Raw genomic sequence first — 26,863 nt, 5'->3', positions numbered from 1 at the left:
AAGTTGTTGTTTGTGTTATTTTTCTTTTGAGAGATTATTGTTTAATGGGATTTGGTACAGTGCCGTGCTGTCTAATTTGTGGTTATGACGGATATGTTGTAACTAATCAACTGCACCACAAATGATCTGTGTTTATTAGTATGGACTATAGTAATCTCCCAACATTCTTCTTCTTCTTCTTTCTTTCTAGATAATCTGTATTTTGCCGCGCTACTCCTCCCACAGTTTGTGCCTGAGAGACTGCACAGTATGCTTATTTAGTCTGCCGATCACATAATCACCTCTGTGTCCTGTACAGACCACCATCGAAGGCCGGTCTCTTGATGTGGGACCTGAGACGAGGGCGTGGCTGCACGTCATTGAGCTGGACGTCTAACGATGACACACGAAAGAAAAGGACGCCTGAGTATCACTTCTGTCTGTAATCTATGTAATATCTGTTTGTTTATGTTTGTAATATATGTTTCATTTTGTTGATTTGCAGTGACCTTTGGAGTTGCATCATGGCGAGGTAACTACACAATCCAAACCGCACACACACACAGGCACACCGGAAAAAGTGGAGTGGATTCCTGGAGCTTTCCCCCCCCCTCCTCTCTCACACAAACACGGTGTACAGCTGGTTGCCTCATTCATTCGTTCGCCACCACGGTAAAGGTCGTGGGGCATTTTTATTTTGTCTTTATTTCATTTTGGTTAACCAAGGTTTCAATACATTTGTGAATAACCTGTTTTGAAGGAACAGTGGGTTGTGAATAGTGACTTTCTGTGAACTGACACTGAACTGCGTGGTATTGGACAAACTGTGGACTGGATTGGGGATTATTTTACAATACAAAGTCAAACTGAGGTTTTTTGTGTCTGTGTATTTCATTCATTCTGTTGTTTATTGAGTTGAAGGTATTCTTTTGTGGGTAATCAATCCCTGGTTTCAGGTTTTAAGGTTCATTTGGTTCTACTAATTGTGCATTTAAATCCTGTGTAAGGTTGGCTTTTAAAAAAGTGTTTTTTTTGTCCAGACTGGACTAAATTCGTGTTAGGCTTTGGCCTAACTGGCACCCCAAACAGTAATATCAAAGCTAAACCGTTACATAAAAAGTGGCACCCCAGATGTTTAAAAGGACCTCAATCTCAAGCAAAAACAACTGAGTTCACAGGTGCAAAACCGGATCATTTTCAACAAACAAAGGAACAAACAAGCAAAACTGTGCAAACAAGCTCAGTGGGAAATAACAATTTTATTTATTCAAACGCGATCAAAAAGGGAACATTTGCAATTTCAAAATGGAAAAGTTTGATGGAAACTTGTGGGTCTTTGATGAAATAGAAACTCAGCACCCGTGTTGGTGTCAAACCCACCACCCTCAAACAAATCATCACCACCACCACCACCCTCAAACAATGTCAACTCAAGCTAACCAGCCTCAAATATATGAACCGGATGGAAATTCACCTGCAGTAAGTGAAATAAATCAGATCAATGAACCGGATGGAAATTCACCTGCAATAAGTGAAATAAATCAGATCAATGAACCGGATGGAAATTCACCTGCAATAAGTGGAATAAATCAGATCAATGAACCGGATGGACATTCAACTGCAATGAGTGAGCATGAACTGGAAATTGAAACGCCATACTGAAGTTCTGAGGGTTGTAAATACTGCTCTGCCCCTATTGTACACAATTTGGAACACACTCAATCATCAGTAGCAACATGCTTGAAAAATCTGGAGACCATGAATACAGAAATATTAACACTACTTCAGTGGCTGGAACTGCTGTTCAAACCACACTACAAACCAGTTCTCCTGTCATACCACCTACTGCACCATCTGGTAAGGCGCATCAACATCTGCAGTCCACGCTACGCACTGGTGGAGGTACACGTCGGGAGAACGTACAAGGTGACCTGCGAGGAGGATTTATGGGCAAATCTCCCATTAAACTCCAATTAACCACCTTTGGACAGCGTGAGGACACCTCAGATCTATTGCGTTATTTGGAAAAGTGCCGTGACTTTCTCGCCATGCAGCCCCTGTTGGATGAGGAACTCATTGTGACACTCAGGAATGTGTTTCATGGCACTGCCAGAGACTAGTGGGATGTAGTAGGCCAGGAGACCAACACCTGGGCGTGTTGGTCTATGAGGACGAATTGGCTGAGAGTTCGAACCCGAGTACAGGGTGAAGACGAAAGCCTTAGACATTTTGCCTATATGTACAGGTCTCTGTGCCAACGTTGGCAGCCTCAGATCAGTGAGGAGGACGTCATTAAACTCATTTTAGAGAATGTGAATCCTAAACTCACAAGCCAGCTGCGAAGCAGTGGAGTGAACACGGTGGATTGCGTTGGTTCGACTTGGACAACAACTAAACAACAACTTTATTTTGACGCGCTATTCCTCCCACAGTTTGGGCCTGACAGACTGCAGTATGCTTATGCAGACTGCCTATCACATAATCACCTCTGTGTCCTGTACAGGCCACCATCGGAGGCCGGTCTCTTTGATGTGGGACCTGAGACGAGGGCGTGGCTGCACGTCATTGAGCTGGACATCTGATGATGACACACGAAAGAAGGAAAACGCCTGCGTATCACTTCAGTTTTTAATATATTGTAATATATGTATTATCTGTTTGTTTATGTTTTTAATATATGTTTCATTTTGTCTCTGTTGATTTTCAGTGACCTTTGGAGTTACATCATGGCAAGGTAACGACACAATCCAAACCCCTACCAAAGTGTGTATGTGTGCGCGATTTAGTGTTGACTATAGTAGACTATAGATCTTCCGGGTTTCTTCTAAATTTCTTTCAAGATAAAGTTTATTTTGCCGCGCTACTACTCCCACAGTTTGGGCCTGACAGACTGCACAGTATGCTTATGCAGACTGCCTATCACATAATCACCTCTGTGTCCTGTACAGGCCACCATCGGAGGCCGGTCTCTTTGATGTGGGACCTGAGACGAGGGCGTGGCTGCACGTCATTGAGCTGGACATCTGATGATGACACACGAAAGAAGGAAAACGCCTGCGTATCACTTCAGTTTTTAATATATTGTAATATATGTATTATCTGTTTGTTTATGTTTTTAATTTATGTTTCATTTTGTCTCTCTGTTGATTTTCAGTGACCTTTCGAGTTGCATCATGGCAAGGTAACGACACAATCCAAACCCCTACCAAAGTGTGTATGTGTGCGCGATTTAGTGTTGACTATAGTAGACTATAGATCTTCCGGGTTTCTTCTTCTTTCTTTCAAGATAAAGTTTATTTTGCCACGCTACTACTCCCACAGTTTGGGCCTGACAGACTGCACAGCCTCTGTGTCCTGTACAGGCCACCATCGGAGGCCGGTCTCTTTGATGTGGGACCTGAGACGAGGGCGTGGCTGCACGTCATTGAGCTGGACATCTGATGATGACACACGAAAGAAGGAAAACGCCTGCGTATCACTTCAGTTTTTAATATATTGTAATATATGTATTATCTGTTTGTTTATGTTTTTAATATATGTTTCATTTTGTCTCTCTGTTGATTTTCAGTGACCTTTCGAGTTGCATCATGGCAAGGTAACGACACAATCCAAACCCCTACCAAAGTGTGTATGTGTGCGCGATTTAGTGTTGACTATAGTAGACTATAGATCTTCCGGGTTTCTTCTTCTTTCTTTCAAGATAAAGTTTATTTTGCCGCGCTACTACTCCCACAGTTTGGGCCTGACAGACTGCACAGTATGCTTATGCAGACTGCCTATCACATAATCACCTCTGTGTCCTGTACAGGCCACCATCGGAGGCCGGTCTCTTTGATGTGGGACCTGAGACGAGGGCGTGGCTGCACGTCATTGAGCTGGACATCTGATGATGACACACGAAAGAAGGAAAACGCCTGAGTATCACTTCAGTTTTTAATATATTGTAATATATGTATTATCTGTTTGTTTATGTTTTTAATATATGTTTCATTTTGTCTCTCTGTTGATTTTCAGTGACCTTTCGAGTTACATCATGGCAAGGTAACGACACAATCCAAACCCCTACCAAAGTGTGTATGTGTGCGCGATTTAGTGTTGACTATAGTAGACTATAGATCTTCCGGGTTTCTTCTTCTTTCTTTCAAGATAAAGTTTATTTTGCCGCGCTACTACTCCCACAGTTTGGGCCTGACAGACTGCACAGTATGCTTATGCAGACTGCCTATCACATAATCACCTCTGTGTCCTGTACAGGCCACCATCGGAGGCCGGTCTCTTTGATGTGGGACCTGAGACGAGGGCGTGGCTGCACGTCATTGAGCTGGACATCTGATGATGACACACGAAAGAAGGAAAACGCCTGAGTATCACTTCAGTTTTTAATATATTGTAATATATGTATTATCTGTTTGTTTATGTTTTTAATATATGTTTCATTTTGTCTCTCTGTTGATTTTCAGTGACCTTTCGAGTTGCATCATGGCAAGGTAACGACACAATCCAAACCCCTACCAAAGTGTGTATGTGTGCGCGATTTAGTGTTGACTATAGTAGACTATAGATCTTCCGGATTTCTTCTTCTTTCTTTCAAGATAAAGTTTATTTTGCCGCGCTACTACTCCCACAGTTTGGGCCTGACAGACTGCACAGTATGCTTATGCAGACTGCCTATCACATAATCACCTCTGTGTCCTGTACAGGCCACCATCGGAGGCCGGTCTCTTTGATGTGGGACCTGAGACGAGGGCGTGGCTGCACGTCATTGAGCTGGACATCTGATGATGACACACGAAAGAAGGAAGATGCCTGAGTATCACTTCTGTTTTTAATATATGTATTATCTGTTTGTTTATGTTTTTAGACTATAGTAATCTTCCGACTTTCTTATTCTTTCTTTCAAGATAAAGTTTATTTTGCTGCGCTACTACTCCTACAGTTTGGGCCTGACAGACTGCACAGCATGCTTATGCAGACTGCCTATCACATAATCACCTCTGTGTCCTGTACAGACCATGTGGGACCTGAGACGAGGGAGTGGCTGCACGTCATTGAGCTGGACATCTGATGATGATACACGCAAGAAGGAAGACGCCTAAGTATCACTTCTGCTTTTAATATATTGTAATATATGTATTATCTGTTTGTTTATGTTTGTAATATGTTTAATTTTGTCTCGCTGTTGATTTGCAGTGACCTTCAGATTAATCAAACTGTGTGATGAAGCAAGGGAAAGTCATTCATCATTGGTGGTTTTGCCATTACCTGAGGAGGAAATTGCAAGGCAAAATTCATGGTTTCAACCAAAAATGTATATTCTGGAAGGTTTTGTACAGGATGTACACCTGTGGCTATCAGAGGTGAAACAGCAAATGCATGTCATTATTCAGAAGGAACTACCAATACATGTCACTGTTGAAAAGGAGCCACAAACACCGGTCACTGCTGAAAGTGAAATGTGGAGTGCTGTACATTCTGATGACATTGGACCCCATGACAGTATATCAAATGTATCAAAATCCACACACAAATCCACTCCATCAAAATTATCTTCAACTTCATCTGCTCATCATAGCTCAGGCTGAAAAGGCTGCTCTCATGGAACAGGTGGCTGGCTTACACAAAAATATGAAATTGAAGCATAACAGGGACAACTCAGAATGCAAAAGGAGCAACTGGAAATGGAGACTCAGCTGGAAGCAGCAAATGCAAAGGCCCATGTACTGGAAACCATGGGCCAAGGAACTCATCAAGAGTGTCAAGTGGGACAAACTCAAAGAAAGGAGCTGCTGCTCCAAAGGAAACAACCCCATTCAACCCAAATGCAAATACATACCTACCTACCTAAAAAGGAAACAATGGAAACCACAAAGCCTCCCTCCCAGCCACAGGTTGTGAGACCAAAACAACCACTTCATGAAAAATCTGCCAAAGCTCATTACATGACTCCTCTAATGCAATACTCTCTCCCCAGGCAAAATGTTCAAACCGAAAATATAATAAACCAAAATATGCAAACTGAAAATGTACAGCTTCATGGGAAAAAGAATGTTCAAGGTCATGTCACTCACACTACACCCCCTGCAGGTGATATTTGTAATGTGCTACGAAGACAGAATGAAAAAACTGCTTTACTGGTTAAGCAAAATCTGTATTCCACTTTACCACCAAGAGACATTCCAGTTTATGATGGTGACCCATTGCAATATGAAATGTTTATCAGGGCATTTGAGAGAGGAGTGGAGAAAAAGACTGACGATTACAGTGACTCACTGTGACTGCTTACATTACTTTGAACAATATACAAAAGGCCATCCATACAAGCTCGGATAAACCTGGAGGAACAAGGCATGCAAGCTACAGGAGAGGCATGGACATCGTGCTAAGCTTTCTGACCTTGTACAATTCATAGAGAGACAGGTAAAAAATACTGTCTGACCCACTGTTTGGAAACATACAAGATGCTAAGCAAACTACAACTGTCAAAACCTCAACCATCATCAAACCAAGAGACACAAGAGACATTCCAAGAAGCAGTTTTGCCACAACAGTAACACCCATAGAAACGGCAGTGCAGTCAAATGGAGTGGAAAGAAGTGTATTCATCAGCTATCATAATGATTGTCTTTTCTGCAATAAAAGTGGTCACACATTGGAGCGGTGTCCACAGATGAAATAGAGAAGACACAGAGAGAAGATGCACTACTTAAAGGAAAAGGGAGTCTGTTTTTGGCTGTTTGAAAAGAGGACACTTAAGCAGAGACTGCACAAGTCGTTTAACCTGTGATACGTGTGAACAAAACCATCCTGATATACTCCACATTGAAGAAACCAGTGGTGAGCTGTGGATTTTTGAACTAAGGGTACTGTATTTTATGACGTCACGTGCGCAGGCATGTGCACATAGCCACTTACTAATACTGTATTCAACATGTGATTATTAATGTATTTATATTACTTATTATTTTGTTGCATTGTTAATTTGTTGTTTTTATTTTTGTTTCAATTAATCAATTATTTTATTTTCCTTTTAGTTTTATATAAAAGCCCTTTACATAGACTCACCCACAGATAAGCAGTTAAAATAATCAGACAACTTGTCTTTGTCTTGTCTCAGAGAACTGGGTGCTCTGCTAAGCAATCCCCTTCACACTCTGCAGTGCACATTCAATTCAAGTACATGGCTTTTCTCCAGTAGCCTAATGTTATGCAAAGCAGCCAGGTAGACGCTATTGAGAATGTGTCGCCACTGACGGCGCTAACCTTCAGAGGCTATTGTTTAAACTTTAAGGTGTTAACGACCGCCGCTGACGGTGAGTGCATGTTGAGCACGCGCGAGCCCCCAGCCCCCACAGTCTCATAACTAAGGGTCGTACCCGCCCGTACCCCCTAGAGCTCAACCCTGGAAGAAACGGAAAAGAAATCAATAGGAAACAATGCTGTCGTCTTACCTCACACATGTGGTCATATTGGGGCCGGTGATGAAACCTCCATCTTCTCCATAGTACCCGTTCAAGTGAAGAGCCACAGGGAGACAGTGTTGCAAACATATGCATTTTTGGACCATGGAAGCACATCCACATTCTGCACTGAAAACTTAATGAGAAGGCTAAACATTACCGGACAAAAAACTAATATTCTTCTCCGCACAATGAACCAAGTGAAGCCTGAGACCAGTCACCATATCTCAGGTTTGGAAATAGCCAAGTTGGACAAAAATGATTTCATACAACTCCCTAATGTGTTCACTCATAAAACCATGCCTGTCTCACAACACAATATTCCAAAAACAACAGGGCTTGTCACCATGGCCTTATTTGAAACATATCAAACTGCAAGAAATAGACTCTGGTGTTGACCTACTGATTGGCAGAAATGCTTCAAAGTTAATGGAACCTTTTTGGAGGTGGTTAACAGCCAGGCAGATCGACCATATGCTGTGAGGACCCTATTGGGGTGGGTCATCTATGGTCCCTTGATAGGAGACAACAATGTCAGGGATGAGACTGGCTGCACTGCTGCGGCTGTCAATCATATCATATATCCAGAAAAACAATCAGGACTTCAGTGAAAGAACAAGCAAGGAAATGGAAGCCAAGTCAGGGTAGGATGAAAGATGGACTACTGCGTGAAACGGATCTGTTCCGCAAGGTGGCTTGCCTCCCACAAGAAACGTTGGTGGTTATGTCCTCATACCCTTTCGCCATGGTCTGGAACAGCAATATTAAAGGTTACATTTTATTTTTCTTTCAGCTAGTTCCCGTCATGGCTGCACCTTCCTCGATCATCACCTGCTTGTCTCTCTCAGCACACCCTAAATTTGCTATTTGTCTTGCGTTTCAGCATCCTTCTCCCTCCGCCTCAGATAAACCATCTCTACCTCACCTCTCGCTTTATCCACCTCTCTTGCTTTATCGTCTAACCTTCTAACCTGGGCTTATACTCAAATGTAGTCATTTCTGTTCTCATCCCTCCATGTTGCTTCTAATGAGAATCGTAGCATTTTCAATCCGGCCGCCTCTAGTTCTTTGCCCTCTACTAACATGACCACTTGCCCGGTGATTTATTGACTATGGTTCACATAATTTATTTTCTGATATTGCACTAACATGTTTGTGCTGTCTTTTTCAGGTCATGTATGCCAGGGATGTGTGGTTGGAGGATGGAAAGGAGACAGAGGGTACAATTCCTAATAATTGGATCGACAGGGGTAAGGGAACCATTAGATGGCCAAATGCCAAACAAACACAACTTACAAGATGAGAAAGGACCCCCAGGAGGACTGGCTGACGTCCCAGTTAGTCAAGATAAAGATGACTTCAGGCAGGTTTTTGGATCATTTACTCAATAATTCAAGTACAAATAGTTGAATCAATGTTTACAGTTGAATTGTATAACTTCTAGTTAAAGCTTGTGAATGTGACAACTACAACCTGACCAGCCAAGCAGAGGAGGAAGAGGAGGATGTGGATGTGGTGATAAGGGAAGAGGAAACCTGTTAAAAGACAAGATGATGACTGATGTAGAGTTCATATGTTTCTCAAGTAACTTCTAAATATGAAATGTGTTAACAGAAACTGGGCCTCACATTGTAGACCATTCATGTTTTATATGACGTTTTGGACCATTATGGGTAACTTTCTTCTATAATCAATTTATAAGTCCATTGTCAAAAATGACAATCAAATGCTTTAATAAGGCTGTCTATTTTAGATATGGATATGTTTATTTTTACTTTATATTGCAGCCGTATAGGTGCCCTCCTTTCCTATCGCACCAAGGAAGTTGCAGTCCAGCCAGGACAACAATGTGTTACTCAATGCTTGTTGAGTATTGATGTCAATTTATGAAATATGATAATGATGTATTGGGTACACACAACATGAAATCAGTTACAAGCTGATTGTTATGTTTCAGACTCTGAAAATCAAGCCCTCGATGGCCTGGTGGATGTCGTGGTGGACACCATGTCTGTCGAGTTGGAGCATGCTGAGGGGTCTTGGCACAGGGAGATGTCTACACACAGTGAGTATGAATCACATTTAAGCAGTCACCTTTTGTATTTGGTATCTAAGAACATTCTTTGTCTTTTCCAGGCTCCCGACATGCAAGTGTAGCACCTCGGAGCAGAGAAATGTCCACACCCCGTGAGTATTCACTTTCTCCATTGCACCAACACATTTTAAGTACAGTCAGTACAAGGTGTTACATGTTGTGCATACTAAAGAAATCATTACCATACCTAATTCACAAGCAATGAGTAAGTAGTTACAGGCTCAATGTGTTGAACTATGTGTATCAGAGGAGATGTGTGATTGTCAACATCTAAGACCAACCAGTAGGGGTAGTCTTTTTCAGTGTGACATGGTGTTGTAGTAGTATTATGTCCAAGTATTAAGTCTTTAGTGATGGCTCCAGCCATCAGGCACAGTGATGGCTCCAGACACAGTGTCGGATACCGGCACAGCATCAGGACCAGCCACGACTCCAGGTACAGCAACAGCTCGGAGGCACTCTGTCAGGTCCAGACATGATGACAGGTCCCACCGCAGTGATGGGTCGAGGAACACGGTCAGGTCCAGACATGACAGATCCAGGGACACGGTCAGGCATGGTGAGTTGTCCAAAGGCCCCAAGTAATCAAAACCTTTACAATTCAGCAAGTAGTATCGTGCACCCCTAATTGTTACAATATGACATATTTATTATTTCTCATCTAATGTATAGTCATCTGTCTTGGAAAGTTTTAATGCAAAAATATCACTTTGTAATTTCTAAAATGTACTTTTGTTCTTATTACAGGTGCTATGCAGTGACTGAGAGGCCAACATGGGCATTCCCATTGCCAGCACAAGGTAAGTTCTGAGCTATTTCAATGAAGACCCCCAACAAACTGGGGGACACTTAATTTGCAACCCTTCTCTCTTCTGCCCATTCTCTCCTTTCTTCCTTTACTGTTCTCTCTGTCTCCTCTCCTATCGGGACACAAAAACTGCTCTTCAATTATATCAGTGTTTTGTATCATTGTAGGGTGGTGTCTATAACATGTCTCTGTGTACACTTACTTATTTTTCAGTATACCAGAAGAAAGTCCTGACCATATCAATATTCACTAAAGAACCTGCCTCTTCAGCGGCCAGTCATGTTGAGAGAATGGAGGACTTCCAGAGAGAGGAGCAACTCCTCAGTGATGTCCAAGCTTTTAATACCCTGGTAGGCTTTTCAAGAGTCTGGAAGTAATGAACAGCATAAGATGCACTCGCACACTTTTTACGTTCCTCTGGGATATGTCAGTGAAAGTTTTCATGGACTTATTCCAACAGGTGCTGCAACTTTCCCGTTATAGAGGGAAGGACGTTAAGGACTGTGTCCACAAAGTTCTTGACAGGTATGTTTCAACATACACTATGAATTAACCCCTGTGTGATGTTTGGGTGCGCTGTGGTTTTCAATGTGTGAACACTTATTTGGTTAATTCTTCTAGATGAGCGCCTGACTGCATGTTTCCATTAATTTGCCTTTTTTTTTTAGCTTAACACCTGAATCCTCTGTTATGTCATGTCAATGACATAATGGTTGAACATTAAGTGAAAATTAGTAGTATAAAGGGTTTATACCATGTTTTACAATAAATCCTAATCCTACTACATTATCAAATGTAATTTGTTTTTCTTAAGGCTCTTCAGTAACAGTCTGATGGCACAGTTGAACATGAAGGGGGAAAAAGAGAAGACTGCGGCTTTCAGCGCAATACAAGGTAAGCCCATATTTCATGTTGACCAAGGACAAAATCAAAATGTAATTGGGTAAAACATGTCCTTTCCGGTTGACATAAAAAAAATACAATGCCAACTGTCTACCGTTACCGTTGCTATCATAACATTTTAAATAACTGGTGGTTAGGTGTAGAAGGGAGATGGCTTTGTATTAAACTAGTTGTGGATGTACAAGCATTTTTGCATGTCAATATGGAGACTCGCAATCAGTTTTATTGTCACTTCCACAACACACACTAGGCAAACAGGGGAGCAAAATGCCATTCTCCTCAACTCATGATGCACATTAAAAAGAGGCAAACATTAAAAAGTAAAGAGCAGACAACATTGGTAAAAAGTGCTGATGCATTCAAAGTGCAATCCATCTTTCAAGATGTTGGTTTTGGGGGCAATACATGGTTCAGGGATCTGATGGTTTGGGGCAGCTGTTGGATGACCTGCTGGTGCTTCCCCCTGAGCTCTTGAACCTCCTACCAGATGGCAGGAGTTCAATCGAGCTGTGTATTATGTCAGATAGGGACTAGGACAGCATGTTGCCTTTGCACATTTTTTATTGCCTTTTTCTACTATGCAGATGCAGTCATGAAATTCGACCCAGAAGCCACAGAGGACCTCATAAGGCAGCATGCCGCAGACCACCTCAAGCATGCTCCAGCGAGAAGGGGAGGACACACAGCAGGCACTCAGGACTGATTTAACTTGAACTTTCACTGTCCATTGTGGGGGATCTTAGTGTCACAGTATTGTACAGTGTTGTGTAATTTGAACTTGTGTTCTGTTCAACGAAGTAGCTCTGGTTGGACCTTACCCTGGTAGCTCACTGGCTATTCAGTACAGCACTTGTTTAATATGTTTCAGTTGTTGTGGAACCGGCCCAAGCAAAAAGGGTGTCCCTGCAAAGTAAGCTGTGCTATTATGTTTTATTATTATTTTATTTCGACTAGTGACGTGGACTTGGACTTAGCCCCCCTCGGACATACCTGTGGACTACACCAGGTACAAATGACTTTTTTGTTGCTCTCCCTCATGGAGCTACTTGCGGATTATACCAGGGTCAGTCCACCCTAGGTGGACACGCACTGACCTTTTGCACCTTAATCCCATGTATAACGCACTGACTTTTTTGTCTTTTTTTTATTGTACTCTTTTTCTCTAAGCACCTTAACGTCATAAGTATATCATGCACAGTATACGTACATTGCTGCTATGCTCAGGCACCTTAGTTTTTATTATCTCAGGTACTTTGTAAATATGTAGATAACTTGTTTGGCCTTCTGCTGTTCTCTTGTTTGATCTCCTTCCCACTTGCCCCCCACCCCTCTTCTTCTTCCCCCCCTCTTCTTTCTATGGAAATTAACGTTGCGCTGGGAACGATGTACAAAAACGAATTTCACCCACTTTTGTACCTTGTAAACCTGTGATGTGACAATAAACCTGATTCTGATTCTGACGTGTAAAAAAGAAAAAAGAGAAGTTAACTGCTCTGTTCTGGATCAAGCTTAATCAGCCCTGGTGACTGCTTTGTGTGTGCTTTGTGTTAAGTGGCTGTCCCGCTTCTGTTCTGTCAAAAATAATTCAAAGCTGGCTTGATCTGCTGTTTGTTTGAATACTTAATTAGTCAGATAGGTAAACGTCATGAGGTACGTTAAGGCTAAAAGGATAACACAAGTCCTGGGGACTTGTTTCCATTGTGGTCCTATGAACTAGATTCCATTTCAGGGGGTCTAGTTCCAGTCCACAAATATTCCACAATCATATGGAATATTTGTGGAATACTGTAATTGTGGAACATTTGTTTGCGCAGCTGTGTATTCACAAGAAGAATAAAGAGATAATAAGGATATAAGTGTGTATTGAATTGTGATTTGTTTGTAAACCTCTGTGTACTGTATTCCCAGTTTTCAGAAGGTGGCATAACCATTTGATCTTGTTCATTTTCCTGTAGCTTTGTTTGATTAGCTTAACAGCATGTTAACTACTAACTATGTTAAAGCTACAGGAAAATGAACAGGAAATGGGGATTACAGTTATGCACCGAGCCTAGAAGAAGTGGATTGTTTGATTAGTTTATTTGAATATTAAAATTCAAAAGGATAAAAAACACAAGAAAGCCCGTAGGCTTGTTTCAATCGTGGTCCTTTGGGAAAGGGGACATAGGGAGCTACAATACAATACAATATAATAACATAAAAAACATAAAACAAGGCCAAATAAAACTTACAAATTCAAAAAGGACAAACAGAAGACTAAACATCAACTAAACAAAAATTAAGATTGGGGTAAAGATGTCTATAATTAGTCTAAATTTGACGTAGAAAAGATGACCACATTTGGACTAGAATAAGCCCTTATGTAGAGGTTTGGACGTTCAGAAGACATCCGACAAAGACGCAATTAAAACTTTCATTCTGCACCCTTCAGGGACCAAAATGGGACGTTCAAAAATGACCTCATTGCACATTGGGAATAAAATAATATACTGTATATGTGAAAACATCTGTTCCATTCCTGTTGTTCCCTGAAGATGAAATGGTCGAGCTCGTTTGCCTGACCCCCAATTGTTATAATTGATCGTTCCTTCCGACCGACCGAGAGGCATACCGGACCGAGGTGGAAGGGCAACACTGCCCTCTAGTGGATACATCCAGTTTGTACATGCACATGTTAACCCAGAGTACAGAAGTCCTGACGTCACTCGTCCATCCCCTGGGTCGTAAAGTCATTTCCCTATGGAGAATAACATTGGGTCATCATAGAATCGTCTCATAAGAATTGTGGTCCAAAAATAAACAAACTGCCTCGGCGATATTGTCAGGGAGGAGCCTCGGCATTGTTTATGATAGTCAGTCACTCATATTTGAAAAAGTCAGTTTCTGGCAAATTTAACTAATTCGGCAGAAGTAACATTAGCGTTTTCTCACCGTCAGTTGATGCTTCATATCCATAAGAGTAAAACCGCCGGGGTCATTTGTTTATGTTTGGAACACAGTTCTTATTTGACGCGATATTAAACACGTCTATGGGAATTCAGAACAGGGGGGAAAAGGTTTTAAAGGTTTACGGTTCTAGAGGTTTTACATCTTCTAAAGCTCTAAGGTATTCTCTAAAATTCAAATGGTAGCCGATATGTCCTAAGTAGGCCGAACGTTGTAGAGTTGGAACGGAGTTTGTAGCTAAAAGTATGAAGGACTAGTTAGGGGTCAAAAAACGGGCTGAATACGTAGTGACAATAACGTCAGTGTGCTCGCTAAGTATATACTGTTAGGCACATACGTGAAATGTGGCCTCTGCACTTTAACAGCCTCCAATCACTCTAAGATTGCCACATTGTTGACCTGACCTGGAATCGTACCCAGCACATCCAGGACCTCTGGTTCACCAGGCAGGCCCACTAACCACTCAGCTATAGCACTCTGATTAACATCATGTCAGAAAATGAAATGAAACAGAGGTCTGACTATACTGAGTCAGAGTCAAGCTTTACAAAATGTAAGTTGTGTAAAAAAAAGTCTCACTATACTAAGTTGTTATTTGTTTGTTTAAGTCAGGCTATACTCTACTCAGAGTCATAAGTTTACAAAATGTACTAAAGTACAGTGAACGTCTGTGCGGTTTGTCTTCATCACTGAAAATAACGTACATGTAAACAGATATAAAACTGCTGTCATGTGCAGTTGGGGTGAAGAAACACAACCATTTCACTCCTAATAGTACCTATTTGATTTGACATCCTGACTTGCTGCTGTGGCTGAGGCTTGAACCTGTTACCTGCGGCTCACTAGTCAGTGACTCTATCCATTCACCTACAGCTGTTTCCTTGTAATCTGTGGTTCTAAAACGTTTTGTTGTCAACCCCCCAAATTGACATGTATTTGGGCAGTGGACCCCAATGTGAAAAGATGTAGTGTCAGGGCCCCCCATGAAAAAGATTTATATTTATGCTGTAACACATTTTAAAGTTATTTGTCTTGTTTGTTGTTCAAGTCAAAGCACCAGGAAGGCTGTACTTGAGAGCCATCTGTTAGCTCAATGGGTTGAGACACAGTATTCATGATCCAGAGGCCATGAGTTCAAATCCCATTGATGTCTTTCCTATGAGTCTTTCCTTTGCAGACTGGCTTCCAGAAGATCAAGTGAAAACCATCAGGAAGGCTGTATTTGTCATCCAACTCTTAGCTCAATGGGTTGAGACGCAGTATACATGATCCAGAGGCCATGAGTTCAAATCCCACTGGTGTCTTTACTGTGATGCTTTCCTTTGCAGACTAACTTCTAGAAAAACAAGTTAAAAGCACCAGGAGACCTGTAACTCTCAGCCAACAGCATAGCTCAACTGGTAGAGCGTCTGTCCAATAACATGACTTGACTTCACTTGAGTGGGTTCGATTCCCACTTGAGTGAAGTTTCCCCGGTATCTTGGGGCAACGGATAAATTGACTGATATCCTTAGTGATGCTTCCCTTTGCAGACTAACTTCCAGAAAACAAGTTAAAAGCACCAAGAAACCTGTAACTCTCAGTCGACAGCATAGCTCAACTGGTAGAGCGTCTGTCCAATAACATGACACTTCACTTGAGTGGGTTCAATTCCCAGTCGAGTCAAGTGTCCCCGGTAACTTGGGGCAACGGATAAATTGACTGATATCCGTAGAATAACTTGTAGGAGTGTGCTGGTTCAAATCCAGTTCAACCCAGGACCGAGCGGTCCTGGGTTCGATTCCCACTAACGTCAAGTCCCCGGTAAATTGGGGCAGCGGATAAATTGACTGATATCCGTAGAATAACTTGTAGGAGTGTCCTGGTTCAAATCCAGTCACCACCTTAGTAACTGAGACCGAATCTGGCCAATTCGGTCTCAGTTACTGAGATAGATAGAGGGTGTGTAGAGTGGGCGGAGTAGAGTAGGGGTAGAGTAAAGAGGGAATGTAGTGGGAGGAGTAGGACTAGGGGGAGGAGTAGGACTAGGAGTAGAACTAGAGTAGGGGGCCAGAGTAGGAGTAGAGGCCAGAGTAGGGGGAGGAGTAGGGCCAGAGTAGGAGAAGGGGTAGGGCCCAGAGTAGGGGGAGGAGTAGGGCCAGAGTAGGAGAAGGGGGAGGGCCCAGAATAGGGGGAGGAATAGGGCCAGAGTAGGAGAAGGGGGAGGGCCCAGAATAGGGGGAGGAGTAGGGCCGGAGAAGGGGGAGGGCCCAGAATAGGGGGAGGAGTAGGAGAAGGGGGAGGGCCCAGAGTAGGGGGAGGAGTAGGGCCGGGGTAGGGCCCAGAGTAGGGGGAGGAGTAGGGCCAGAGTAGGAGAAGGGGGAGGGCCCAGAATAGGGGGAGGAGTAGGGCCAGAGTAGGAGAAGGGGGAGGGCCCAGAATAGGGGGAGGAGTAGGGCCAGAGTAGGAGAAGGGGGAGGGCCCAGAATAGGGGGAGGAGTAGGGCCAGAGTAGGGGGAGGGCCCAGAATAGGGGGAGGAGTAGGGTCAGAGTAGGAGAAGGGTCAGAGTAGGAGAAGGGCCCAGAATAGGGGGAGGAGTAGGGCCAGAGTAGGAGAAGGGGGAGGGCCCAGAATAGGAGGGGAGGGCCCAGAATAGGAGGGGAGGAGTAGGGCCCGAGTAGGAGGAGGAGTAGGGGCCAGAGTAGGAATAGAGGCCAGGAGTAGGGGGATGGAGGGAAGGTAGTTAAGGCCAACATTCCTATTTCCCTCTAGTTGTCCTCTTATTGCAAATCTCCACACACGCGATATTGCAAATCTCTAATAAAATTTCACCTCCATACAGAAACCAAAACCATATCCCTCTCCTGGCTCCCTACTCTGGCCTCTACTCCACCCACCTACTCCTCACCCTATGCTGGGCCCTCCCCCTTCTCCGGCCCTACTCCTCCCCCTATTCTGGGCCCTCCCCCTTCTCCTACTCTGGCCCTACTCCTCCCCCTATTCTGGGCCCTCCCCCTTCTCCTACTCTGACCCTACTCCTCCCCCTATTCTGGGCCCTCCCCCTACTCTGGCCCTACTCCTCCCCCTATTCTGGGCCCTCCCCCTTCTCCTACTCTGGCCCTACTCCTCCCCCTATTCTGGGCCCTCCCCCTTCTCCTACTCTGGCCCTACTCCTCCCCCTACTCTGGGCCCTACCCCTTCTCCTACTCTGGCCCTACTCCTCCCCCTACTCTGGGCCCTCCCCCTTCTCCTACTCCTCCCCCTATTCTGGGCCCTCCCCCTTCTCCGGCCCTACTCCTCCCCCTATTCTGGGCCCTCCCCCTTCTCCTACTCTGGCCCTATTCCTCCCCCTATTCTGGGCCCTCCCCCTTCTCCTACTCTGGCCCTACTCCTCCCCCTACTCTGGGCCCTACCCCTTCTCCTACTCTGGCCCTACTCCTCCCCCTACTCTGGCCTCTACTCCTACTCTGGCCCCCTACTCTAGTTCTACTCCTAGTCCTACTCCTCCCCCTAGTCCTACTCCTCCCACTACATTCCCTCTTTACTCTACCCCTACTCTACTCCGCCCACTCTACACACCCTCTATCTATCTCAGTAACTGAGACCGAATTGGCCAGATTCGGTCTCAGTTACTAAGGTGGTGACTGGATTTGAACCAGGACACTCCTACAAGTTATTCTACGGATATCAGTCAATTTATCCGCTGCCCCAATTTACCGGGGACTTGACGTTAGTGGGAATCGAACCCAGGACCGCTCGGTCCTGGGTTGAACTGGATTTGAACCAGCACACTCCTACAAGTTATTCTACGGATATCAGTCAATTTATCCGTTGCCCCAAGTTACCGGGGACACTTGACTCGACTGGGAATTGAACCCACTCAAGTGAAGTGTCATGTTATTGGACAGACGCTCTACCAGTTGAGCTATGCTGTCGACTGAGAGTTACAGGTTTCTTGGTGCTTTTAACTTGTTTTCTGGAAGTTAGTCTGCAAAGGGAAGCATCACTAAGGATATCAGTCAATTTATCCGTTGCCCCAAGATACCGGGGAAACTTCACTCAAGTGGGAATCGAACCCACTCAAGTGAAGTCAAGTCATGTTATTGGACAGACGCTCTACCAGTTGAGCTATGCTGTTGGCTGAGAGTTACAGGTCTCCTGGTGCTTTTAACTTGTTTTTCTAGAAGTTAGTCTGCAAAGGAAAGCATCACAGTAAAGACACCAGTGGGATTTGAACTCATGGCCTCTGGATCATGTATACTGCGTCTCAACCCATTGAGCTAAGAGTTGGATGACAAATACAGCCTTCCTGATGGTTTTCACTTGATCTTCTGGAAGCCAGTCTGCAAAGGAAAGACTCATAGGAAAGACATCAATGGGATTTGAACTCATGGCCTCTGGATCATGAATACTGTGTCTCAACCCATTGAGCTAACAGATGGCTCTCAAGTACAGCCTTCCTGGTGCTTTGACTTGAACAACAAACAAGACAAATAACTTTAAAATGTGTTACAGCATAAATATAAATCTTTTTCATGGGGGGCCCTGACACTACATCTTTTCACATTGGGGTCCACTGCCCAAATACATGTCAATTTGGGGGGTTGACAACAAAACGTTTTAGAACCACAGATTACAAGGAAACAGCTGTAGGTGAATGGATAGAGTCACTGACTAGTGAGCCGCAGGTAACAGGTTCAAGCCTCAGCCACAGCAGCAAGTCAGGATGTCAAATCAAATAGGTACTATTAGGAGTGAAATGGTTGTGTTTCTTCACCCCAACTGCACATGACAGCAGTTTTATATCTGTTTACATGTACGTTATTTTCAGTGATGAAGACAAACCGCACAGACGTTCACTGTACTTTAGTACATTTTGTAAACTTATGACTCTGAGTAGAGTATAGCCTGACTTAAACAAACAAATAACAACTTAGTATAGTGAGACTTTTTTTTACACAACTTACATTTTGTAAAGCTTGACTCTGACTCAGTATAGTCAGACCTCTGTTTCATTTCATTTTCTGACATGATGTTAATCAGAGTGCTATAGCTGAGTGGTTAGTGGGCCTGCCTGGTGAACCAGAGGTCCTGGATGTGCTGGGTACGATTCCAGGTCAGGTCAACAATGTGGCAATCTTAGAGTGATTGGAGGCTGTTAAAGTGCAGAGGCCACATTTCACGTATGTGCCTAACAGTATATACTTAGCGAGCACACTGACGTTATTGTCACTACGTATTCAGCCCGTTTTTTGACCCCTAACTAGTCCTTCATACTTTTAGCTACAAACTCCGTTCCAACTCTACAACGTTCGGCCTACTTAGGACATATCGGCTACCATTTGAATTTTAGAGAATACCTTAGAGCTTTAGAAGATGTAAAACCTCTAGAACCGTAAACCTTTAAAACCTTTTCCCCCCTGTTCTGAATTCCCATAGACGTGTTTAATATCGCGTCAAATAAGAACTGTGTTCCAAACATAAACAAATGACCCCGGCGGTTTTACTCTTATGGATATGAAGCATCAACTGACGGTGAGAAAACGCTAATGTTACTTCTGCCGAATTAGTTAAATTTGCCAGAAACTGACTTTTTCAAATATGAGTGACTGACTATCATAAACAATGCCGAGGCTCCTCCCTGACAATATCGCCGAGGCAGTTTGTTTATTTTTGGACCACAATTCTTATGAGACGATTCTATGATGACCCAATGTTATTCTCCATAGGGAAATGACTTTACGACCCAGGGGATGGACGAGTGACGTCAGGACTTCTGTACTCTGGGTTAACATGTGCATGTACAAACTGGATGTATCCACTAGAGGGCAGTGTTGCCCTTCCACCTCGGTCCGGTATGCCTCTCGGTCGGTCGGAAGGAACGATCAATTATAACAATTGGGGGTCAGGCAAACGAGCTCGACCATTTCATCTTCAGGGAACAACAGGAATGGAACAGATGTTTTCACATATACAGTATATTATTTTATTCCCAATGTGCAATGAGGTCATTTTTGAACGTCCCATTTTGGTCCCTGAAGGGTGCAGAATGAAAGTTTTAATTGCGTCTTTGTCGGATGTCTTCTGAACGTCCAAACCTCTACATAAGGGCTTATTCTAGTCCAAATGTGGTCATCTTTTCTACGTCAAATTTAGACTAATTATAGACATCTTTACCCCAATCTTAATTTTTGTTTAGTTGATGTTTAGTCTTCTGTTTGTCCTTTTTGAATTTGTAAGTTTTATTTGGCCTTGTTTTATGTTTTTTATGTTATTATATTGTATTGTATTGTAGCTCCCTATGTCCCCTTTCCCAAAGGACCACGATTGAAACAAGCCTACGGGCTTTCTTGTGTTTTTTATCCTTTTGAATTTTAATATTCAAATAAACTAATCAAACAATCCACTTCTTCTAGGCTCGGTGCATAACTGTAATCCCCATTTCCTGTTCATTTTCCTGTAGCTTTAACATAGTTAGTAGTTAACATGCTGTTAAGCTAATCAAACAAAGCTACAGGAAAATGAACAAGATCAAATGGTTATGCCACCTTCTGAAAACTGGGAATACAGTACACAGAGGTTTACAAACAAATCACAATTCAATACACACTTATATCCTTATTATCTCTTTATTCTTCTTGTGAATACACAGCTGCGCAAACAAATGTTCCACAATTACAGTATTCCACAAATATTCCATATGATTGTGGAATATTTGTGGACTGGAACTAGACCCCCTGAAATGGAATCTAGTTCATAGGACCACAATGGAAACAAGTCCCCAGGACTTGTGTTATCCTTTTAGCCTTAACGTACCTCATGACGTTTACCTATCTGACTAATTAAGTATTCAAACAAACAGCAGATCAAGCCAGCTTTGAATTATTTTTGACAGAACAGAAGCGGGACAGCCACTTAACACAAAGCACACACAAAGCAGTCACCAGGGCTGATTAAGCTTGATCCAGAACAGAGCAGTTAACTTCTCTTTTTTCTTTTTTACACGTCAGAATCAGAATCAGGTTTATTGTCACATCACAGGTTTACAAGGTACAAAAGTGGGTGAAATTCGTTTTTGTACATCGTTCCCAGCGCAACGTTAATTTCCATAGAAAGAAGAGGGGGGGAAGAAGAAGAGGGGTGGGGGGCAAGTGGGAAGGAGATCAAACAAGAGAACAGCAGAAGGCCAAACAAGTTATCTACATATTTACAAAGTACCTGAGATAATAAAAACTAAGGTGCCTGAGCATAGCAGCAATGTACGTATACTGTGCATGATATACTTATGACGTTAAGGTGCTTAGAGAAAAAGAGTACAATAAAAAAAAGACAAAAAAGTCAGTGCGTTATACATGGGATTAAGGTGCAAAAGGTCAGTGCGTGTCCACCTAGGGTGGACTGACCCTGGTATAATCCGCAAGTAGCTCCATGAGGGAGAGCAACAAAAAAGTCATTTGTACCTGGTGTAGTCCACAGGTATGTCCGAGGGGGGCTAAGTCCAAGTCCACGTCACTAGTCGAAATAAAATAATAATAAAACATAATAGCACAGCTTACTTTGCAGGGACACCCTTTTTGCTTGGGCCGGTTCCACAACAACTGAAACATATTAAACAAGTGCTGTACTGAATAGCCAGTGAGCTACCAGGGTAAGGTCCAACCAGAGCTACTTCGTTGAACAGAACACAAGTTCAAATTACACAACACTGTACAATACTGTGACACTAAGATCCCCCACAATGGACAGTGAAAGTTCAAGTTAAATCAGTCCTGAGTGCCTGCTGTGTGTCCTCCCCTTCTCGCTGGAGCATGCTTGAGGTGGTCTGCGGCATGCTGCCTTATGAGGTCCTCTGTGGCTTCTGGGTCGAATTTCATGACTGCATCTGCATAGTAGAAAAAGGCAATAAAAAATGTGCAAAGGCAACATGCTGTCCTAGTCCCTATCTGACATAATACACAGCTCGATTGAACTCCTGCCATCTGGTAGGAGGTTCAAGAGCTCAGGGGGAAGCACCAGCAGGTCATCCAACAGCTGCCCCAAACCATCAGAACCCTGAACCATGTATTGCCCCCAAAACCAACATCTTGAAAGATGGATTGCACTTTGAATGCATCAGCACTTTTTACCAATGTTGTCTGCTCTTTACTTTTTAATGTTTGCCTCTTTTTAATGTGCATCATGAGTTGAGGAGAATGGCATTTTGCTCCCCTGTTTGCCTAGTGTGTGTTGTGGAAGTGACAATAAAACTGATTGCGAGTCTCCATATTGACATGCAAAAATGCTTGTACATCCACAACTAGTTTAATACAAAGCCATCTCCCTTCTACACCTAACCACCAGTTATTTAAAATGTTATGATAGCAACGGTAACGGTAGACAGTTGGCATTGTATTTTTTTTATGTCAACCGGAAAGGACATGTTTTACCCAATTACATTTTGATTTTGTCCTTGGTCAACATGAAATATGGGCTTACCTTGTATTGCGCTGAAAGCCGCAGTCTTCTCTTTTTCCCCCTTCATGTTCAACTGTGCCATCAGACTGTTACTGAAGAGCCTTAAGAAAAACAAATTACATTTGATAATGTAGTAGGATTAGGATTTATTGTAAAACATGGTATAAACCCTTTATACTACTAATTTTCACTTAATGTTCAACCATTATGTCATTGACATGACATAACAGAGGATTCAGGTGTTAAGCTAAAAAAAAAAGGCAAATTAATGGAAACATGCAGTCAGGCGCTCATCTAGAAGAATTAACCAAATAAGTGTTCACACATTGAAAACCACAGCGCACCCAAACATCACACAGGGGTTAATTCATAGTGTATGTTGAAACATACCTGTCAAGAACTTTGTGGACACAGTCCTTAACGTCCTTCCCTCTATAACGGGAAAGTTGCAGCACCTGTTGGAATAAGTCCATGAAAACTTTCACTGACATATCCCAGAGGAACGTAAAAAGTGTGCGAGTGCATCTTATGCTGTTCATTACTTCCAGACTCTTGAAAAGCCTACCAGGGTATTAAAAGCTTGGACATCACTGAGGAGTTGCTCCTCTCTCTGGAAGTCCTCCATTCTCTCAACATGACTGGCCGCTGAAGAGGCAGGTTCTTTAGTGAATATTGATATGGTCAGGACTTTCTTCTGGTATACTGAAAAATAAGTAAGTGTACACAGAGACATGTTATAGACACCACCCTACAATGATACAAAACACTGATATAATTGAAGAGCAGTTTTTGTGTCCCGATAGGAGAGGAGACAGAGAGAACAGTAAAGGAAGAAAGGAGAGAATGGGCAGAAGAGAGAAGGGTTGCAAATTAAGTGTCCCCCAGTTTGTTGGGGGTCTTCATTGAAATAGCTCAGAACTTACCTTGTGCTGGCAATGGGAATGCCCATGTTGGCCTCTCAGTCACTGCATAGCACCTGTAATAAGAACAAAAGTACATTTTAGAAATTACAAAGTGATATTTTTGCATTAAAACTTTCCAAGACAGATGACTATACATTAGATGAGAAATAATAAATATGTCATATTGTAACAATTAGGGGTGCACGATACTACTTGCTGAATTGTAAAGGTTTTGATTACTTGGGGCCTTTGGACAACTCACCATGCCTGACCGTGTCCCTGGATCTGTCATGTCTGGACCTGACCGTGTTCCTCGACCCATCACTGCGGTGGGACCTGTCATCATGTCTGGACCTGACAGAGTGCCTCCGAGCTGTTGCTGTACCTGGAGTCGTGGCTGGTCCTGATGCTGTGCCGGTATCCGACACTGTGTCTGGAGCCATCACTGTGCCTGATGGCTGGAGCCATCACTAAAGACTTAATACTTGGACATAATACTACTACAACACCATGTCACACTGAAAAAGACTACCCCTACTGGTTGGTCTTAGATGTTGACAATCACACATCTCCTCTGATACACATAGTTCAACACATTGAGCCTGTAACTACTTACTCATTGCTTGTGAATTAGGTATGGTAATGATTTCTTTAGTATGCACAACATGTAACACCTTGTACTGACTGTACTTAAAATGTGTTGGTGCAATGGAGAAAGTGAATACTCACGGGGTGTGGACATTTCTCTGCTCCGAGGTGCTACACTTGCATGTCGGGAGCCTGGAAAAGACAAAGAATGTTCTTAGATACCAAATACAAAAGGTGACTGCTTAAATGTGATTCATACTCACTGTGTGTAGACATCTCCCTGTGCCAAGACCCCTCAGCATGCTCCAACTCGACAGACATGGTGTCCACCACGACATCCACCAGGCCATCGAGGGCTTGATTTTCAGAGTCTGAAACATAACAATCAGCTTGTAACTGATTTCATGTTGTGTGTACCCAATACATCATTATCATATTTCATAAATTGACATCAATACTCAACAAGCATTGAGTAACACATTGTTGTCCTGGCTGGACTGCAACTTCCTTGGTGCGATAGGAAAGGAGGGCACCTATACGGCTGCAATATAAAGTAAAAATAAACATATCCATATCTAAAATAGACAGCCTTATTAAAGCATTTGATTGTCATTTTTGACAATGGACTTATAAATTGATTATAGAAGAAAGTTACCCATAATGGTCCAAAACGTCATATAAAACATGAATGGTCTACAATGTGAGGCCCAGTTTCTGTTAACACATTTCATATTTAGAAGTTACTTGAGAAACATATGAACTCTACATCAGTCATCATCTTGTCTTTTAACAGGTTTCCTCTTCCCTTATCACCACATCCACATCCTCCTCTTCCTCCTCTGCTTGGCTGGTCAGGTTGTAGTTGTCACATTCACAAGCTTTAACTAGAAGTTATACAATTCAACTGTAAACATTGATTCAACTATTTGTACTTGAATTATTGAGTAAATGATCCAAAAACCTGCCTGAAGTCATCTTTATCTTGACTAACTGGGACGTCAGCCAGTCCTCCTGGGGGTCCTTTCTCATCTTGTAAGTTGTGTTTGTTTGGCATTTGGCCATCTAATGGTTCCCTTACCCCTGTCGATCCAATTATTAGGAATTGTACCCTCTGTCTCCTTTCCATCCTCCAACCACACATCCCTGGCATACATGACCTGAAAAAGACAGCACAAACATGTTAGTGCAATATCAGAAAATAAATTATGTGAACCATAGTCAATAAATCACCGGGCAAGTGGTCATGTTAGTAGAGGGCAAAGAACTAGAGGCGGCCGGATTGAAAATGCTACGATTCTCATTAGAAGCAACATGGAGGGATGAGAACAGAAATGACTACATTTGAGTATAAGCCCAGGTTAGAAGGTTAGACGATAAAGCAAGAGAGGTGGATAAAGCGAGAGGTGAGGTAGAGATGGTTTATCTGAGGCGGAGGGAGAAGGATGCTGAAACGCAAGACAAATAGCAAATTTAGGGTGTGCTGAGAGAGACAAGCAGGTGATGATCGAGGAAAGTGCAGCCATGATGGGAACTAGCTGAAAGAAAAATAAAATGTAACCTTTAATATTGCTGTTCCAGACCATGGCGAAAGGGTATGAGGACATAACCACCAACGTTTCTTGTGGGAGGCAAGCCACCTTGCGGAACAGATCTGTTTCACGCAGTAGTCCATCTTTCATCCTACCCTGACTTGGCTTCCATTTCCTTGCTTGTTCTTTCACTGAAGTCCTGATTGTTTTTCTGGATATATGATTTGATTGACAGCCGCAGCAGTGCAGCCAGTCTCATGCCTGACATTGTTGTCTCCTATCAAGGGACCATAGATGACCCACCCCAATAGGGTCCTCACAGCATATGGTCGATCTGCCTGGCTGTTAACCACCTCCAAAAAGGTTCCAATAACTTTGAAGCATTTCTGCCAATCAGTAGGTCAACACCAGAGTCTATTTCTTGCAGTTTGATATGTTTCAAATAAGGCCATGGTGACAAGCCCTGTTGTTTTTGGAATATTGTGTTGTGAGACAGGCATGGTTTTATGAGTGAACACATTAGGGAGTTGTATATAATCATTTTTGTCCAACTTGGCTATTTCCAAACCTGAGATATGGTGACTGGTCTCAGGCTTCACTTGGTTCATTGTGCGGAGAAGAATATTAGTTTTTTGTCCGGTAATGTTTAGCCTTCTCATTAAGTTTTCAGTGCAGAATGTGGATGTGCTTCCATGGTCCAAAAATGCATATGTTTGCAACACTGTCTCCCTGTGGCTCTTCACTTGAACGGGTACTATGGAGAAGATGGACGTTTCATCACCGGCCCCAATATGACCACATGTGTGAGGTGAGACGACAGCATTGTTTCCTATTGATTTCTTTTCCGTTTCTTCCAGGGTTGAGCTCTAGGGGGTACGGGCGGGTACGGCGTACCCTTAGTTATGAGACTGTGGGGGCCGCGCGTGCTCAACATGCACTCACCGTCAGCGGCGGTCGTTAACACCTTAAAGTTTAAACAATAGCCTCTGAAGGTTAGCGCCGTCAGTGGCGAGACATTCTCAATAGCGTCTACCTGGCTGCTTTGCATAACATTAGGCTACTGGAGAAAAGCCATGTACTTGAATTGAATGTGCACTGCAGAGTGTGAAGGGGATTGCTTAGCAGAGCACCCAGTTCTCTGAGACAAGACAAAGACAAGTTGTCTGATTATTTTAACTGCTTATCTGTGGGTGAGTCTATGTAAAGGGCTTTTATATAAAAC

General features: G+C 43.0%; 2 protein-coding genes across 9 annotated transcripts; one reads left to right on the top strand and one right to left on the bottom strand.

Moving 5' to 3' along the window:
• Positions 1-7,900: 7,900 nt before the first annotated feature.
• Positions 7,901-13,050, top strand: LOC311036844 (uncharacterized protein). Of its 4 annotated transcripts, XM_084045850.1 has the most exons (9): positions 7,901-8,206; positions 8,608-9,501; positions 9,573-9,623; positions 9,895-10,090; positions 10,279-10,331; positions 10,553-10,689; positions 10,800-10,864; positions 11,154-11,233; positions 11,827-13,050. In XM_084045850.1, the coding sequence occupies exons 6-9, from the start codon at positions 10,630-10,632 to the stop codon at positions 11,943-11,945; spliced, it is 324 nt and encodes a 107-aa protein (XP_083901976.1). In that variant the 5' UTR covers positions 7,901-8,206; positions 8,608-9,501; positions 9,573-9,623; positions 9,895-10,090; positions 10,279-10,331; positions 10,553-10,629; the 3' UTR covers positions 11,946-13,050. The 4 variants fall into 4 exon arrangements, with proteins under 4 accessions (XP_083901976.1, XP_083901977.1, XP_083901978.1 ...); XM_084045851.1 differs by having other exon boundaries at positions 8,608-9,623; positions 9,883-10,090; XM_084045852.1 differs by lacking the exon at positions 7,901-8,206 and having other exon boundaries at positions 9,474-9,501; positions 9,552-9,623.
• A 7,776-nt stretch (positions 13,051-20,826) lies between these two features.
• LOC311036438 (uncharacterized protein) lies at positions 20,827-26,101 on the bottom strand. 5 transcript variants are annotated; one of them, XR_014599848.1, is made up of 9 exons: positions 25,671-26,101; positions 24,376-25,269; positions 24,254-24,304; positions 23,787-23,982; positions 23,546-23,598; positions 23,188-23,324; positions 23,013-23,077; positions 22,644-22,723; positions 20,827-22,050 (listed from the first exon to the last, which is right to left on the bottom strand). XR_014599848.1 is itself a non-coding variant. In XM_084045131.1 (8 exons), exons 5-8 carry the CDS (start codon positions 23,245-23,247, stop codon positions 21,932-21,934), a joined length of 324 nt encoding a protein of 107 aa, XP_083901257.1. In that variant the 5' UTR covers positions 23,248-23,324; positions 23,546-23,598; positions 23,787-23,982; positions 24,254-25,269; positions 25,671-26,101; the 3' UTR covers positions 20,827-21,931. The 5 variants fall into 5 exon arrangements, 3 of the variants coding, with proteins under 3 accessions (XP_083901257.1, XP_083901258.1, XP_083901259.1); XR_014599847.1 differs by having other exon boundaries at positions 23,787-23,994; positions 24,254-25,269; XM_084045131.1 differs by having other exon boundaries at positions 24,254-25,269.
• Between the last annotated feature and the right edge of the window lie 762 nt (positions 26,102-26,863).

This window comes from Gymnoscopelus microlampas (assembly GCF_963454915.1).
Source record: "Gymnoscopelus microlampas genome assembly, chromosome: 20".
Classification (NCBI taxonomy): Eukaryota; Metazoa; Chordata; class Actinopteri; order Myctophiformes; family Myctophidae; genus Gymnoscopelus; species Gymnoscopelus microlampas.
The sequence above is the reverse complement of the archived record's forward strand: the minus strand, read 5'-3'. Positions and strand labels throughout refer to the sequence as shown.